The sequence below is a fragment of the Perca fluviatilis genome, chromosome 8, assembly GCF_010015445.1.
Source record: "Perca fluviatilis chromosome 8, GENO_Pfluv_1.0, whole genome shotgun sequence".
NCBI classification, from domain to species: Eukaryota; Metazoa; Chordata; class Actinopteri; order Perciformes; family Percidae; genus Perca; species Perca fluviatilis.
The window spans coordinates 38697179-38714426 of record NC_053119.1 but is presented as its reverse complement, the minus strand read 5'-3'; the positions used below and the strand labels follow the sequence as shown (position 1 = coordinate 38714426).

At 41.7% G+C, this 17248-nt stretch overlaps 1 protein-coding gene across 8 annotated transcripts in view; it reads left to right on the top strand.

The window, feature by feature from the left end:
• The first annotated feature begins 825 nt into the window (after positions 1 to 825).
• The window catches only part of bicd1a (bicaudal D homolog 1a), a 37441-nt gene continuing 21018 nt past the window's right edge, over positions 826 to 17248 (top strand). For 3 of the 8 annotated variants that reach the window (XM_039809459.1, XM_039809462.1, XM_039809463.1), the window contains exon 1: positions 848 to 1349. In XM_039809459.1, coding sequence (XP_039665393.1) covers positions 1134 to 1349 — 216 coding nt within the window. In that variant the 5' untranslated portion in view covers positions 848 to 1133. Of the gene's footprint in view, positions 1350 to 17248 lie in introns of all 8 variants that reach the window. The other 5 variants (XM_039809464.1, XM_039809457.1, XM_039809458.1 and 2 more) reach the window with 5 other exon arrangements.

Sequence of the window (17248 nt, the reverse complement as noted above, 5' to 3'; positions counted from 1 at the left end):
GCTAGCAACTAGTCTCGCATTGCCAGACCTTCCTCCACAGCGCTGCGGAGGAGGAGCATGCTGCTCAACCCACCAAGTAAACTTTAATATAATATATTTAAATTGTAAGTATAAAAAAGGAAAGTTGACATCAAATATATATATATATATATATATATATATATATATATATATATATATATATATATATATATATATATATATATATATATATATGTATACATAATTGCAAATTTCATTTCATTTAAAATTATATCAAATTAGTAAACAGAATGTGCCTTTGGAACATTGGATGAATGGTTGGTTGCTGATAATGGGCAATGTAGATATTGCATTAAACAGTTGAGAACCCTTTTGCAATTATGTAAGCACATAATGTAATCTGAAAACTGCTGCCCTGGTTAAAAAAACAATGCAGCTGATGTCAGCTGGTATTCTGTCTGTAATGGAGTGGAATGGAAATTTCTAAGTGACCCCAAACTTTTGACCGGTAGTGTATATGTAATATATACATATAATATTATATTATTTATATTATATATAATATAATATAAATAACAGCATAAAACTGGACATGCAAAATGAAAACAATCCTGTTACTCGCTCTTCCATTGAGAAATTATTTAGCTATAACCAGTGCATATCTATATATTGTTAAGTGTAAATACTTAGAGCGTGCAGGACAGTACATCTTGCACTGATGCAGGTCCTATAAAAGCTGTAAATGGTATGTCTCCCAGCAGAGGACAGGTGGCGCCCTTTCACCCATGAATAAGCAGAAATGCTGCTCTCTGTTTTGCTGAGTGTCACCCAGAAGCCACTGACCTGATTTTAAGACACAGGGCTCCATCTATCAGCTGGTATGGTCCTTCTAATGATATGTATCTGCTGTTAGCTGCTATTAATAATAATGCAGAGAAAAACATAATCATTCGTATATATATATTTTTTAATTGCGTCTCCATTGCCTGTCTGGTTCTCTCAGGAAAGGGGGGGCGGATATTCAGCATCTCTCAGCCTCCGCCCGCCTCTGTGGATCTGTCCAGAGCGGTGGAGAGACGGAGGGGGGGAACCGCAGAGCGACAGGGGGACAGACAGAGACACAGAGAGAGAGAAAGAGAGAGAGAGGGGCGATGGCCGCTGATGGAGTATGCGGGGAATCGGCGGATCAGTACCGGGCCGAGTTGGAGCGGCTCACCCAGGAACTGGCCGAGGCGAACCGGGAGAAGATCCGGGCCGCGGAGTGCGGTCTTGTTGTCCTGGAGGAGAACCAGGCGCTGAAGCAGAAGTATGCAGACCTGGAGATCGAGCAGGAGACTCTCAGGAAGGAGTTGGAGCAACTGCAGGAGGTAAGACAAGGAGCTCGCTGTTGCTTTTTTTGGACACTGTCTGTGAGCGCACTGCGGGCAGGTGTGTGTGTGTGTGTGTGTGTGTGTGTGTGTGTGTGTGTGTGTGTGTGTGTGTGTGTGTGTGTGTGTGTGTGTGTGTGTGTGTGTGTGACCGGCTGCACTGCCACAGCGGGGGTCCGCCTAGTTTTATATACAGTCTATAGTGTCCACCTAACGCTAACATGAGGGATGATGTCTTGTTTGTTGCGTTCATATGCACGCCTGGACGAGTAGGGAATGGGAACCAGCAGTGATGTGGTCTCCAGGGTCCCCAAACATACTGAATGATTTTTAATATCACTTACATTTAAAAAAAATCCTTCAATCTGTGGACGTTTAACGGTAGGCCTCTCTAGTCTCATAATGCTATAGGTTTCATCCCCTGAATCTGTTATCATGAAAAAGTGAATAATTGATGCTGTATCTCTGCAGTGAATCTATTGGCAGCAGCATTAGACATTGTATTGCAAAGCCAGGACTCTCCAAGAATACAAAAACACCCCCCCACCTCCCACACCACTGTGTTTCACTGTTTTAAGATCCCTTCCCTGTGTGTGCGTAGCAACAGTCACTACTTTCAGGCAACTCTCTACTTGGGACTCTGACTGAGCCTTTTGGTGTTCCGCCAAGATATAGTTTTTCTCTCTCTCTCAGAAATCCCTCAGTAATTGGATCTTCAGAGTTGTCCACTGCAGTATGTGCAGGGGCTCGAAGATACAAGGACATCGAGACGTACTGTGAAGATGGAGGATTTTAGATTACACACACACATTTTTACTCCTGTACCAAAATGCTGTGCTGTTGATGCATTATCTGTCTGTAACAGACTTTAAAAGTCCACGTACCAACGCTTTAAAGTGGAGACAAGTGCTGTGTGATCCAGACTGAATAATACATGGCTGTGTATTAACATTCAGTCATTAATGCATACATGCATTAAAGTATGCTGACAGGGCTCAGAGCCCAAGGTTGCTTATGGAGATGCTAGAGCCAAGGGGCCAAGAGAAGGCGCTGAACGCATTTTGTGTGTGTGTGTGTGTGTGTGTGTGTGTGTGTGTGTGTGTGTGTGTGTGTGTGTGTGTGTGTGTGTGTGTGTGTGTGTGTGTGTGTGTGTGTGTGTGTGTGTGTGTGTATGTGTGAGGGAAATTCAGTCTTTGCTGCCAACCTTCGTCAACTTTCATTCTCATCATTATTTATACAGTATCAATCACAACAAAAAGGTTGAGAAAGTTAAAAGCCTATTTTTTTCTTCTAAGCAAGGGTTTGCAAATGTCTGAACTCTGTGTTAAATAACCAAATGACTTAAATTAAGAAAGAGAGATGTGAGACACTGGTGGGAAGTAACTAAGTGTACTACTCAAGTACTGTACCTTAGGGTGCAGTTGGTAATTTTTATAAAAATAAGTTTTTTTGTCATATGCTGAAACTGTCACTAGCCTATATCCTGAAAGTAATAGATGAGACAGATCATTTTTTGAAAAAATAATGTTCCTCTGCTTCCTCCTTGTGCTCCTAATGGCATTTGGAAGTTTCCACCGCACCGGAAAGAAACAACCAATCAGAGCCGAAGGGTGTCTAACAGTGTCTAACACTGCTTGTGAGCTGCGGTCAAACTGTCAAACAAGGCACTGACCAAATATGAATCAAGGTTATGTTACTGTATTGCCTCAAATATTATCAGAAAACATATTTTAGTGTAGTGTTTAGCTGTAAAATAAGAAAGTTTGGTACCCGGCCGCCATGTTGAAAACAGTTGGGCAAAAAACCATGCACGGTCGCCCGGCCGACCATCTGCAGCAATCTCTCACGTTACAGCTAAACAGTAAGCTAGAATATGTTCCTGAAAACATTTGAGGCAAGAAATAGGCAATACAGTAACAGAATCTTGATTTATATTTGAACAGCACTAGCTAGTTCAATCCTGCTCTTAAACAGTTAAGACTTGTATTGACTCTACCTTACATGTGGCTCATGGGGAAATGAACAGCTGAAATATGAGAAGTTATGCATGAAAAACATAAAATTGTTGCCAAACTCTTTGCATGACAAAATATAGGGAAAAATTCATTCCCATTTTAAGACTGTTAGAGATGCAACATTGGACTCCATCTGTGGGCGTTTCTTGCACAGTTGGCTCATTATATATATATAGCCAAATGAAGAAGAAAAAAAGCCTTGGTTAGTGGCATGTTGCATTATGCATACATGGTTATATATTTACATCTCCCACTTTCTTCCTTGTGCCCTTTTATTCCACTGCTTGACTAGTTGGACATTTTGTTTTGACACACACGCAGAATCAGAATGATCTTTGTGCAGCTCACAGCAGCATTTTAGGATAAAGAGACAGCCTTATCTAGCCGGCAGCAGAGCACTGTCCAGCTGTTATCTCCCACTTTATTATTGGATGATGGGTGATGTGGCAGATGATATGGAGAATATGATGAGACAGAGAAGAGAAAGAAGCAGAAAAACATTTTGGCTGTGTAGGAGAGGGAATCAGGGTTAAAGTATGATAGAAACAAAGTATTTGGATGCCAGAAGACAAAATGACAAGAGGCAAAGAGTCTGAGCTTGAAGAGCGGCCGTTTCTCTTCCTTCTAAACTTTAGGATACAACAGACCAGATGGGTGGATGTGCCTGCTTTACTGTACCAGTGGCTGGAGCTTTTTTTTATTTTTTTTTATCAAAGGATAATGAAGTCACTTAACATACAAATATGATGCTTTTGGCCTCTTCGTTAATAGCCCACTACTTACTTTTGCATAATTTGTGTAGTTAAACTTTAATTTCCGTAGCTCTGGAAATGTCAGCTGCCATTACAGCAGCAGTGCTCTTTAATGTTATCTGTCACATCTGCACCAATGTTATGTCTGTCAGTCTGTCTATCTTCCTGTCTGTCAGTCTGTATGTCTGTCTGTCTGTCTGTCTGTCTGTCTGTCAGTCAATCTGTCTGTCTGTCTGTCTGTCTGTCTGTCTGTCTGTCTGTCTGTCTGTCTATCTGTCTATCTGTCTGTCTATCTTTCTGTCTGTCTGTCTGTCTATCTTTTTGTCAGTCTGTCTATCTTTCTGTCTGTCTGTCTATCTTTCTGTCAGTCAGTCTATCTTTCTGTCTGTCTGTCCTTGCTCTCGTCTGACAGAGGGAACATTTTCCCGAGGTGATATTACTTCCACAGAAAGAAACACCTCCTGCTTCCTGTCTGTCTGTCTGTCTGTCTGTCTGTCTCCTCCTGCCTCCTATCTATTATGAATATGAGACTGAATGGCAGAGAGCAAACCTGCCAGTACAATAACATCATATCCCCCGCATCTGCAGGTGCATTATAAAAGGGCACGGAAACTGCAGATGGAAATTGCTTCTGGGACTGAGTGCCTGGAACTGTTGGTTATTCCTATAAAAGGCCAAAAATCTGTCTGGCCGTGCTTTTTCTCTTTCATTAGAGAATAGATTGTTTCATCTGTTTCCTCCAGTCAGTGTTCATTTTTCACAAAAAAACTTTCAATGAGTATGTCTAACCAGATATTGAGTTATTTATATATGGACAACAGACAACAGACTGTTGCATCATATGTGTAAAAACAATCACTTCATGCCTGATGCATGTATTTTTTTTTTGATTTGCTTATGCCATTGTGTGTTCAGGTGTGCATGTGCAAGCTGGCCAGATTTGCAAGTGTGTTCATACTGTGTTTGCATATGTTTTTTTTGTCTTCTTCATTTTATCACCTTGAAAATGAGTTTGTTATTTTAAAAATGTGACAAGGGGGGGCCTTATATAAGCTGAAGCTTCTGACCCTACCCTTTGATTACGACCAATGAAATTCATTTCATTCATTCATTCATTAATGTTCCGTGGTGACACGTGTTCTGCATGTACTGGTTGTCTGCCCTCAGTCCAAGTCCCAGCTGGTGGAGAACAACTGACTAGAACACTGCTTGTACTACACACACACACACACACACACACACACACACACACACACACACACACACACACATGGTTGAGTTTTTTTATCTGGCTATATTTAATATCAGTCACAATAAAATGACATAACAAAAGGCCATGATGACAGGGAGAAACAGACCGACATCCTCCAGTGGAAATCTTTGCTGCAACTAACGATTATTTTCATTATTGATTAATCTGCCAATTATTTAATTATTTTCTCCTCTCACAGTTTACGAGAACCTAAGTTGACATTTTCAAATAGCTTATTTTATTCGACCACTAATCCTAAATCCAAAGAGGTTCATTTCTGCAAATTCTCCCAATTTACTGTCATTTTTGGCATTTTCGCTTAAAAATGACTTAAACTATTAATCAATTATTTAATGTAAATAGCTGCCAAATTATTTTGTAATTCTAATTTTTTTTTATTAAGTTTTTTTTTTATTCATGGCCTATTTGCTTGTCTCCTCAATTTATATCAAATGAGGAAAAACTAATATTTCCTTGACATGACATGGTCCTGGTCGTGGTTTTCCGTTGATCTTCAGGAGAAGCTGGATGCATATCTTTGCTGAATGCAAAGAGCGTGTTTTGGTTCTAAAAGCAGAAGTGTTCCCTTGCTCTGTAGTGTCCTCCCCCCCCCCTATATATTTTCCCTCCACCCAGCTCTTTCACTCAACCTCCTCATCGTCTCTTTCTCTCTCTCTCTTTCCCTGCCTGCCAGCCCCATCACTCTCTCATTCCTTGTATCTGTGTGTGTGTGTGTGTGTGTGTGTGTGTATGCACTGTATGTCTCTGGATTGCTGCCTAAGCAGTGACGGAGACACCATTACCCCGTGGTTCCGGCTTGTTAGAGCTGTCTCTGGGCAGATCAACCTCAGATAGGACACAGTAAGAGGCGGAAGGAGGAGGATGCCGCCACTGCAGAGTGGGCAGAGCAGTGTGTTCGTATGGCGTCGTACAGTGATGTTTTAATCACACTGTAAACAAGGTAGATTGAGAGCACTTGAAGAGCAGTCTTGTAGTCATAAAGTAATTGAATGCCCTGTACTCACTTATTAGTTACAACACATTCTCACTCCCATCTCGTAAAATACTGACGCTTGGTCAGGTGCCTTTGGCGTTGTTATTGACGCTAAAAGTCTTCTTTAGCGTCATATAACGCGCTTTATCTAAATGCGCTTGGTCGGGACTATTGGCGTCCCTTTTGACGCAGTTATGTTAAGGTAAAGGTCGTGGGTGGGCTTACGTTTCCGTGACACGCGGGAAGAACGGGACGGTTGGGTTTAGGTAAAGAAGAAAGCGACTTTAGGAAACGTGACACGCGGGACACGATCCCCGGGCTCCTGGGTGAAAGTCCTGCGTTTGACCCATCCACCCCCCCAACCGACCTCCCTACGCGGAATTTCGGCCTTACATACTACTCGCTGTTAGTGTTACGTCATCTTCAGCTTCCGTGTAGCTGCTGCTCTCCCCGGTACGTTGTACAAACACGCTGAAGGGCGCGTTTTTTCGTCGCTTCAGACGCTGACAGCCACTGTCCAAACGTCCATATTTTACGAGTTCGGAGTGAGAACGGGTCATTAGTTAGTCTAAGTCTCTAATCTCTTTCAGTCTCTCTGATTAGTCTTTTTAGTCTCCCATACAAAGAAAATAATCTTTTCCTTTTAAACATTTTAACTCATAGGCCTGGATCAGGGTTAGGGTTAGGGGTTAAGTCGTTTCAGCTAACTCCTCTTTTAATCTCTTATAAATTAAGTCTGCAGAAGAATTGACATTTGTGATGAGTTGAGAAGAGGCAGGCAGTTCGCAGGTCAGTTATGTTCTCAAGTCTTTAGGCCAAGAAAGATGTCAAAATAAATCTTCACACAGCAACTTCAGTCATGATTCATCAGGTCAGCATGAAATCTTCAAGACTGTGTTTCTTGCAGCTGTGTATTCATCCGTCTCATCGACGCTATTCTGGGTAGAGTCTGCACACACTCAACATTCATGACTCACAGTATTTGCTGACATTGAACTTGAAAATTGACGTAGATAGCCATTGCAGTAAACATGGTGTGCTGTGACTTTTCTTAGCGATTTGACTAATGTTTGTCACGAAAAATCGCAAAACACTGTGATTGATTTCCACATACACAACAATGGAAAAAAAGGAAAATTATTCAAATCATACCGGTCACAAGACCTTTTGATAGCTAGCACGGTTATACGCAAACACAGTGTACATTTTAGGATTTTTTAAGAAGTATGTTGCCTATAAAACTCTAAGATACAATACTCACTGGTGATATTAGCACTCATACCAATGCCTGAAGTAGTAGTAGTACTATCACTGCCACAAAAACACTATCACCCATAGTGCTTCAGGTACTCCTGCTTGAATGCTATCACATCCAGCATCTAACAACCATGCATTGCACCCTGACATTTACTTGGCAAACATCCAGAATCTGAAAACTGATTACCGGGATATGCATTAAGCATCTTACCTTGCACGGCAGCTGGATTCTCGCGATCACACGAAATTCCATCTTGTCAGGACTCATCTCGAGATTGAACCAGATACAATTGTTCTTTGCTTTTGGAAAGCCCGTTCTGGTCCTGGTGCACAGGGAAGTTATCATGTTGCAAAGTATGTTATAAACGTGCATTATTCTCAAGGGTCAGCTGTCAAATTCACAAATAGCAACAACACACGTTGACTGTTCTGTAGATGATTGATTTGCTGTCAGCCCATTCCCTCTGGGATTTTCTCCGCATTATCTGCATAAATCAAGTTAATATCATGCGACTTGCTCGGTCATCAGGCACCAGTGATGAGGGTGTGAAGCTGTTGCCTGACTTGACCACCTTCAAAATAAATGATGAAGCCCAGTGAAGGACCTGTCAAAGTCACACTGGTTTTCAAACCTTCTGTGTCTCATACAGCAAAGAACAACACGCAACCAAAATATATTAGAAATGAGGATTTACAGGCACCCGGGTTGCTCAGTTGGTAGAGCGTGAGCCCATATTTAGAGGTTTACTCCTTGACACAGCGACCACGGGTTTGACTCCGACCTGCGGCCCTTTGCTGCATGTTGTTCTCCCTCTCTCTCTCTCCCCTTTCATGTCTTCAGCTGTCCTGTCAAAATAAAGGCCTAAAATGCCCAAAAAATAATCTTTCAAAAAAGAAGAAAGAAATTAGGATTTACATATTTCCCCCACCAACTGTTAACAACTGCAGTTACATTACTGCTGACTTCTTAACATTTATGAACTTTAAAAAAAAAGAAGCTTAGCACACCCTGGCGAGTTTGATGGGGCCTCCATTAAAGGAAAACAATTGGGAAAAAGAGCAGCTGTGGTTGTAGATCAAGCTTTCCTGCATGAGGAGAAAGGATACATTACAGATTTCTCTCCCCTCCCCTCTGCTCTTGCTCCTCTTTTACATTAGCTTGGTCTCGAGAAAGGGCAGTAAACATGGAGGGGGGGGGGCTGAATCAATATCTCATGAGATGGTGTTGCTCCCTTCTTTGAGTTTTGTGCTCTACACCATGAGCCCACCATCCCCCTCCTCGTCTCCTGTGGGGCTCCCCATCCTCCCCAATGGTCCCTCCCTGGAGTGAAGTGGGAATTATGCATCGATTTCTGCTCTGTGTGGTGAGAGTGTATCATGTCTGAGCTAAGCTGCACACTATTGGGTACACTGTAGCATGCATTGTGGAAATCGGTGCATGTTGATAAAACACATCTGACAGATTCTGTGTGATGGCCTCAAAGTGGATCATGCGGAACAGCTGTTGACTCAGTCCCTTACACAGTTTTTTTTTAGAGATGAAACTGTGTCTGGCACAAGGGTCTGCTGGGTGGCAGTCAGCCATGGAAATAAAGCCAAATTTGATTTAACAACACGTAAAGGGATACTTTTAATCCAGCTCTGTGTCATCTTTGTGTGGGCAGTGTGTTTAGATGAACAGAGTTTGGCTTCTCTCCGTGGCGCCAGTTCACAGTGCTCGCAGATATCTGTCGTGACGCGTTTAGTGTCATCGGGCGGATCATGGCAGACCTCTGCTGCTCTGCTCAGCTACGAGCTCCATGTGCTGTGGCCATGGAGGGAATCCAAAAACCATTCATCTGATCACACACTGCCCACCCTGCCATGACACAGAGCTGTGTTTTAAACAGGAAAAATCTCTTCAAGTAATTTAAGAAATGTATAGCCCACTCAAGAATGTCTTTTAAAGTCATGGTGGTTATCTGAAGCGTAGCCATTAAACACTTACTACATTGTTCCTTCAGTTTAAATGATATTGTTGTTTGGAGAAAAGAAACTATGCTCTTTGTGTATGCTAGGTGGGGTTGACCTGTGACCTTTAGCAACAGGCTCAGGGATGCTGTTGAGCACATAGATAAGGACTTGTCTGCCCTTGTGTTTGGCTGTGTTTTATATGGGTGGGGGTGTGTTTTGTCAGGACCTAAAGGGAAGGTCATTTGTCTTTGTAGTTGAGTCACACATCAGGAACACTTTTCCTGCATGTGTGTATGGCTCTTCCCTTTGTTTTTCTCTCTCTTGTGTCTGTATGCGTAGCAGGAGGGGTGGGGGGGGGGGGTTTGGCTGCGGATGTTGTGATTGAGACCAGAAAGGGAGGGGCGGCAGGATAGAGTGGTGGTGGTGGTGAGTGACTCCAGCCCATCAGTCGGGTCTCTGTTGTTTCAGTTTTTTATGGTTGCACTGACTTGATGGAGGAGAGGGGAGGAAGAGAGAAAGTGGGGGCTGGTCGCTGCATAGAGAATGATTTAGTCAACGGAACTCAAAAGGAACCACATGATTTTGCTCAGTTATTTCATTCTTTTAGACTCTTATTATTTTTATTTTGTTCCTTTTTTCTAAAATCTCACGATTCTCACATGAAGACAGAACAGGACTTAAAGAAGCTGTTCTCTCTGCAGAGACACTTCAGGCCTCGCCCAGCCCTGCATAGATTATGTTTTTAGGAAAGCTCCTTTTTACTGCAGTGAAATACAGTAGTTGGTAAGAGGGAACAGGACTCCCATGCCTGCAGGCTGCTGTATTGATTAGTCGTCTACTTTAGCTGTGTGCGCTGCAAACTCTGAAAGCGTAGCAAAAAAGCAGCCTGTTCTCTCACAAGGAAAACTTTTGTTTTTGCAACACAAAGATCTTCCGTGTGTGAATTTAAGAACTATGGCTGTGACATCCGCTGCTTATATTTATAGCTATTGTCCACATGGTTTCTTGATTTTACAAATCAGTAATTTAAAGCATCACTGATTTCAGCTATTCTGCCTTTTTTGTGTCTAGAGCGATTTAGTTTCAGCTCCTGTCTTCTATCATGCGTACCATCTCTGCATGCCGGGGAAAGAGAAGCCTCCCATCTAGATGACCAGAGGCCATTATGTCCAGCGACGATGTAGAGCAAGGACGAGCATGATCCTCACTGGCATGCGTGAGCACGTGCACACCCAGACATGCACTTATACTGTTATGGGTGTGCGACAGAATCAGGGTCAGCGGATTTGTCTTTGTCACTTCTATGCTGTTAGGGGATGTAAAGGATCAGGCAGGTATTAAATCATCCCCTAGTTAACCCATTTAATTAACCCTAGCCTCCATCACAAGAGAGCTGATGATGTCCAGTGCGGTCATTAAAACTGAAAGGGTATATATATATATATATATATATATATATATATATATATATATATATATAATAAATAGCACATCATATTATATATGTATTTATGTGTGTAGTTGTTGTGGGCCTGCTTTTGGAAGGTTTGGAAAATGCTTAAAAAAACATAATGAGGATTCTCTGAGGATGCCTGCCTCCATTTTCGTTGCATAAGCATGGTAGTCTCTTTGCTTGATAAATGACTTAAACAATCAATCGGTTATCAAGCAGAAGATGTGAAAGTAGCCCTTTCTCAAAACCTTTAGTACTTACTTCAAATCCAGAGGTTGAATTCTAGCTGAAAAAAATTAGAATGAGAAGGAACAGAAACGTTTGAATGTAGACAAGAGAACCTAGTAAATACTTCCATGTGTCTGATGAAATGCTACAGCTAGCATCACCTTATTAGTAGCCTGTACAAGGATTCCCACAGGTCTGCGGGCTTGGCATGAAGGCTCTCTTGTGGCTGCACAAAAGCACTGAGTCACCCAGAGGCCCCATGTGTCAATACCAAGAGGGTCACTGTGTGCAGACCAGCCTTTCCATTGTAGTCAGTGTTTGTCTGGCTTGGCCGAGCCCTCTCTATCAGCAGAGACCCTCTACAGAGATAGGAGACAATGTTATCAGTTGAATCCGTCTCCTGCCGTTGTGTCTCTATCCCTTGCGTGCCTCTGGCTGCCTCTCTGGGTGTGTCTGCTGGCACTAACCCCGAATACCAATCCGCCTGTGAGCTTTCAAACACCTCCATCTTTTTTATTTCTCAACGCCATCACCGTTACTCTCAGCACACTCGTCCAAGCTCACTTTACCTCGTCATGATTTTTTTCTCGAACCTTAGATTACTTGTCCCATGAAATACTTCTCCCACTTAGTCAAGCAAAGAGATGACTGTAGGGAGGGAGCTGTGTAAGAGGAGACTAGGAGAATAGGTCGATGTCCGCACTCCCTACATTAGCGCTCTAATTCGTCTTCACCCCCGGCAAGTCCCTGAACAGTTGACTCACTGAGGAGGCCCAGTACTTAGTTGAGGCTCATAATGGAAATGGTCTTTTGTCTTTTATTGTAGGAGGATTATGATGGAGGGAGAATCCACTTAAAGAATTCTGGAAAAGGATAAATAAAAATATGTTATAAGTTAGTATGGCAAACTTGGCAAAGAAGAAGAGTTCAGTCGTAATGTTGATATATTCAGTATCCGCCAGCAAAAGTGAACTGCTGTTTATTCACACAAAAGTATGTTGAATGATACTTACTTCCGTATGACAGTGTAATTTACACTCTCAGTCTCGTGTTTATCAGTGTGTCCTCACTGTTACGGCCTAACACGCTAACTCACGGCAGGTATGCTGCAGCAAATAACAAAGATAAAGTTGCATATGGTTTGTGTGCAACTATGTGAGTGAACAAATGTGCCGCTGCAATATGTTGTAAGCTGTGTCCCAGACATATCCTCTCCCTCAGGGTACAACCTGATAAACAGTGATACACACTCATTGACACTATATCAACAGAACGAAAACAAGGCTAACTAGAATAATTCAGTGATCATGATCTCTTAGATAGATTTAACATAACAGTACAAACAGCTTATTTAACTAACTTCCTTTATTCTCGAATGCTTTCCTATTTCTTTGGTTCTGCTCCTAATTTCTCAAAGGACAAACGTTACCGCCGCCAAAATACCTTTATAATCTTTAAATACCTTCATAACCTCGGTGGTTTGTCAAAGCAATCGACTAATACGCCTCTTTAGCAATGAATACCTCCGCTAAGTGTGAGTAGCTGCAACTTAAGTGCGTGACGCAACTATGTAATGGCAGGTTTATTGTTTAGGAGCTAAGGAAGCACAGTGTCAAGTGTGAAGTTGTTTGGGTGAGCGGTTCTCGAGAAAGCTGTAAGCAGCGATACCACAGGCCAAGCAACAGCCATGTTTTGAATGGGCAATGCACTAGTTTCATTTTAAATTCAACACCTTTGGGTGTTTTCCTCTTCCTTCCTTCCTTCCTTCCTTCCTTCCTTCCTTCCGTCTGTCTGTCTGTCTGTCTGTCTGTCTGTCTGTCTGTCTGTCTGTCTGTGTCGGAACACTCAGACAGGGCACTCAGCATTAAAGCCTCATCTCCTCCTTCTCACTCAGTGCTTTTTTTATTTTCCATTCCAACCCGCCGATGGCTCGTGTTCTCTCTCCAAACGAATGGCAGGAGTCAGGGATGAATACCAGTGAAGTGCATGGACGAGTGTGCCCGGAGCCATGTGTATTTTTTAATATGTATTTGTTGCTGGAATGGCCTAAATGGTAGGCCATGTGTTTTTGTGGTTGACTTGTTCATGATCTCCTGCAGGGCACATTACCAAGCAGAGGGAAAGCTACATATGACACAGTTGCAGCTGGTACAGTTTGTGCAGTTTGTCCTTCTATATACAGTAAAGGCAAAGCATAACATCCTGTACGCCTCTTTATACTGTGTGTAAATAACTTCAGATCCCAAAAAGTAGAAGTAGAAGATATAATACTTGTCATCAAGGCAGCAAGTAGTAGTAATGGTCCACGGTTTATTTTTGTTCTGGGTAAGCGTGCCGAAGGCATGATCGTAGATGATATGGATGGAGTTAGGAGGAGAGGAGAATGTAAGGATGGATTTGAGGAGAAAGGATAGGAAATAGAGATTCAGTTGGGATCCAACAAATCTTCCGCCCCAGCTGCCTCTCTGTCTACCGATTCAACGTCCATTCAGCCAGACACAGACTGAGCACACATAAGTGATAGGCATTCTGGGAAATAATCCAGGCATCTTTCTTTTAAGGAGCAGACTTGAGCCAAATTGAATCACTTTAACAAGCCACGTCTTTTTTATCTAGAAACACAGCCTGTCCCCTGGCAGACCTTCCAGCTTCACACAGCATGTACTGTACACATTGTGTTGGTGAGAATGCGCCAGATGTGACGCTATTGTGGATTTCTTGTAACTGGCAGGGATTTTCCTCTATAAATCACATTAAGGCGTTTTTCTGCTATTATCCTGCATTATAGATTTTTTTTTTTCTCGAGTGTCAGCATAATAGCATATTGTTATCAGAGGAATAATAGGCTTCGCTGCTCTAAATAAAAAGGACAAAGAAAACGCAAGGCAATTCACATGTACCCTCTTTACCATCTATAAAACATTCATATCACGTCAGCTCCAGCTAAATCTTTATGTTACAGTAATTCTTTAAGAGAAGAGCTTCCTACCAACTGGGGAAATTAAAGGATTGAATAGCCTGGGCACTTATAATAAAAACTATAAACATCCAGGGCTCCTGGTGGCTTAAAGCACAAACACACATACACACACACACACACACACACACACAAAGCAATGCCGGTACTGCAGCTTCCTTATTTGAACTTTATTTTTAGGGATCGTATGCATTATCTTGTGATCATTATGTAATTTCTTCTTCACGAAGGAATATACATTTTGTATGCATACACAGTTCTGAGTTTAAACATATGTTGCTGATTTTTTTTAAATAATGCAATTACTTCTAATCATGTGGTTTATTTGTTAATTTTGTTAGGGTGACTGACCTCCATTCTTGCTGGGCTGTGATTACCCAGCTTCCCCTCGCTTGTGAAAATGTGCTTGTGTGTTTTTATAGATGACAGATCTCTTGACTTGGCACTTTTCCCTGTGGCTGAGAAGCACATGGGGACGTTTCTGTGTCCTTGTGAAAGGACGAAATATGCCAGGGCAACGTTTCCCATAAACCTGCATTAGTGGCTCATCATGGGTTATAGGATACTAAATATACTAAACTGAAAAGGAGTTGTATGTATTAAACTTCCCTTAGCCTTACTCTGATTACTCTTACTCACATGAAGTTCAAATCACGTGTCAAAAAAAGTAGTAATCAGCCTGCAAAAACAGGCACATTATATTTTCTGTTGCCCTGGAGGGAGCTTTCTAACGTTTGAAAAATGACCCTGGTGATGTCGTTGTGATGTCATCAGGGTTACCTCAGCTTGGGCTTGATATTTAAGAATTTTAACAGAAAGCCTGCATTACCAACAGGAGATGTGTGGAGTTTGAAAGAAGTGGGGGGTTAAGAGGGAGTGAAGGTCTAATGAAAGACGCTATTGGGTTGCATTATAGGAAAAGTAGGATCCATTGTTTTGATCCATTACACTAGAAAATGTAATGTAATGTGATTTTGACCTTTCTTTTTTAAATCTGTCTCTTGTGATTGCCCTAACTTTGTGATACTAAATGACTGGACTATCCCTTTAAGACACATACCGTAGCTGTTCTTAGTCCGAGCAACTTCAGCAGTAAACTTGGATTTCTGGATTACCAACAATACAAGTGAGTTAGTGAACATTACAGTGAGTGTGCATATTTTTATAACAGAGTAATCATGCAAGTTAATTACTGTTTAGATGCATGGATATAACTAGGGTTGCAAAAGGATGTAAAGGTTATTCACTAACCAAACTAAAGAAACATCATTAATTTCATTTGTAAGTGACAGTACTGACAGACCATAGACAGGCAGCAATTTGTGAAGTGGAACTGTTTCTGACCGTTCTGCTGCTCCGTTTGCCTCGTCAGACTTGTGTACTGCAGCCCAACATGTATTCGTCAAAAAGAAGCGAGTGAGTCAGGATTAAATCTTGTGTGTTTGTGTGTTGTCCACTCAGCTCAGGCTGATGTCTTGTCTTGTTGTGACTGGATGTTGACACAGCGCATGTCGCTTCGGACTTAAGTCTCTTCTATTTATTGCACTCTTCTGAGATTTTTTTAGGAGATTCATTCTGAGCTGTCGTCATTTTTCCTATTGGTCTTTTTTTTTATGGATTATTTGGCTTGGTCTTCAACACTTGTGGCATTGGCATGGCATGCTTTACAGCTGATCATCAAATAAGTGGATGACAAAGTGTATGCCATGCTGCAGTAAGAAACAATCTGTCTGCTCTCAGACATTCACTTCCACACACACAGAGTTCTCTTCATGGCGCTGACAGCTATGTGGCTTCTCAGCAGCAGTCCTGCATGTCTCTCTCCATGGTACTGAAATCCCAGATGTGGTTGGCTGGGCCGACCATCTGGACAGAACACAGGAGCGTGTGTGTGTGTGTGTGTGTGTGTGTACCCTGATTAGAGCTCTGCAAGAAGAATTTTGGGTAATCCAGATTTAAGGTTGTGCTGTCTCGAATTGAGCAGTACAGGTGGCACATTTTACATCTTGTATTTTTATAAAAATACCAATGGGTTAGTACAACCACATGCAATTTTTAATCTACATCTATTATGGTACAATTTAAATCCTCTATTTTATGTTCTCTCTGTCTCATTATCCATGAATTACTTTCCGACTGTACAGTGATTAACAATTGATTAAGGGTATTCTGTCACAGTCATTAAATAATACTTTAGGTCATCTTCATCCTCTAATTAAAATCCACATCAATTAGAACCTAAATACACAAGGCCACATTCATAGATTAAAAATGGTTTATATATATAATATAATAATATTATAATGGTTTTTCTTGCTCTTTTTTTGCTCTCTGTCCTTTTTAATTTAATAAAGTCTACACCTTGCTATCTATAAATTATAAATAAACTTGTTTTTACAGTGTATGCTGCTGGGTAGACCTGATACGTCCACTTAATTATGGACATTTGGTGGAGATTAATTGCTGATGTAAAAATAATTCACTCTTCTTCTCCATCCTGGGTGAAAAGAAATAGACTCCTGGTATATATAAACACACCCACAGGTCCTCCCCCGACTCCTAATTAGGAGCTGCAACAGACAGGGAAGGATTTCAAGGTTGCACACGCTCCTCCTCTCACACTGGTGCAGCGGTTGGTTTTTTCTGCTCCCCTTTCCATGGCCCGAGGGATGAATCTATAGAGGGGGACTCTATTGTTTAGACTTTATCCACTGAGGCACAGAAGGCCGAGGAGCCTCAAGGTTGAATGCATTATGGGGTTTTCAGTATGCCAAAACGAGCCGGCTGCCAACCTATGACTCCATGTTAAAATCATCCTGAGGAATAGTATTAAACTTTAATGTTCGGCACTGTTCTTCACATGTTATCTGGCTTGAATAACTGTGTTATGTTTTCTAATTAGGACACAGATACAGGGCCAGTGCAAATCCATCATTATAATGATAGAGCACGGAGTATTGTTAGTGACGTTCATGTGATTAGCCTGAAAAATACGGCGCTGTCAGTGTTATTTTTAGC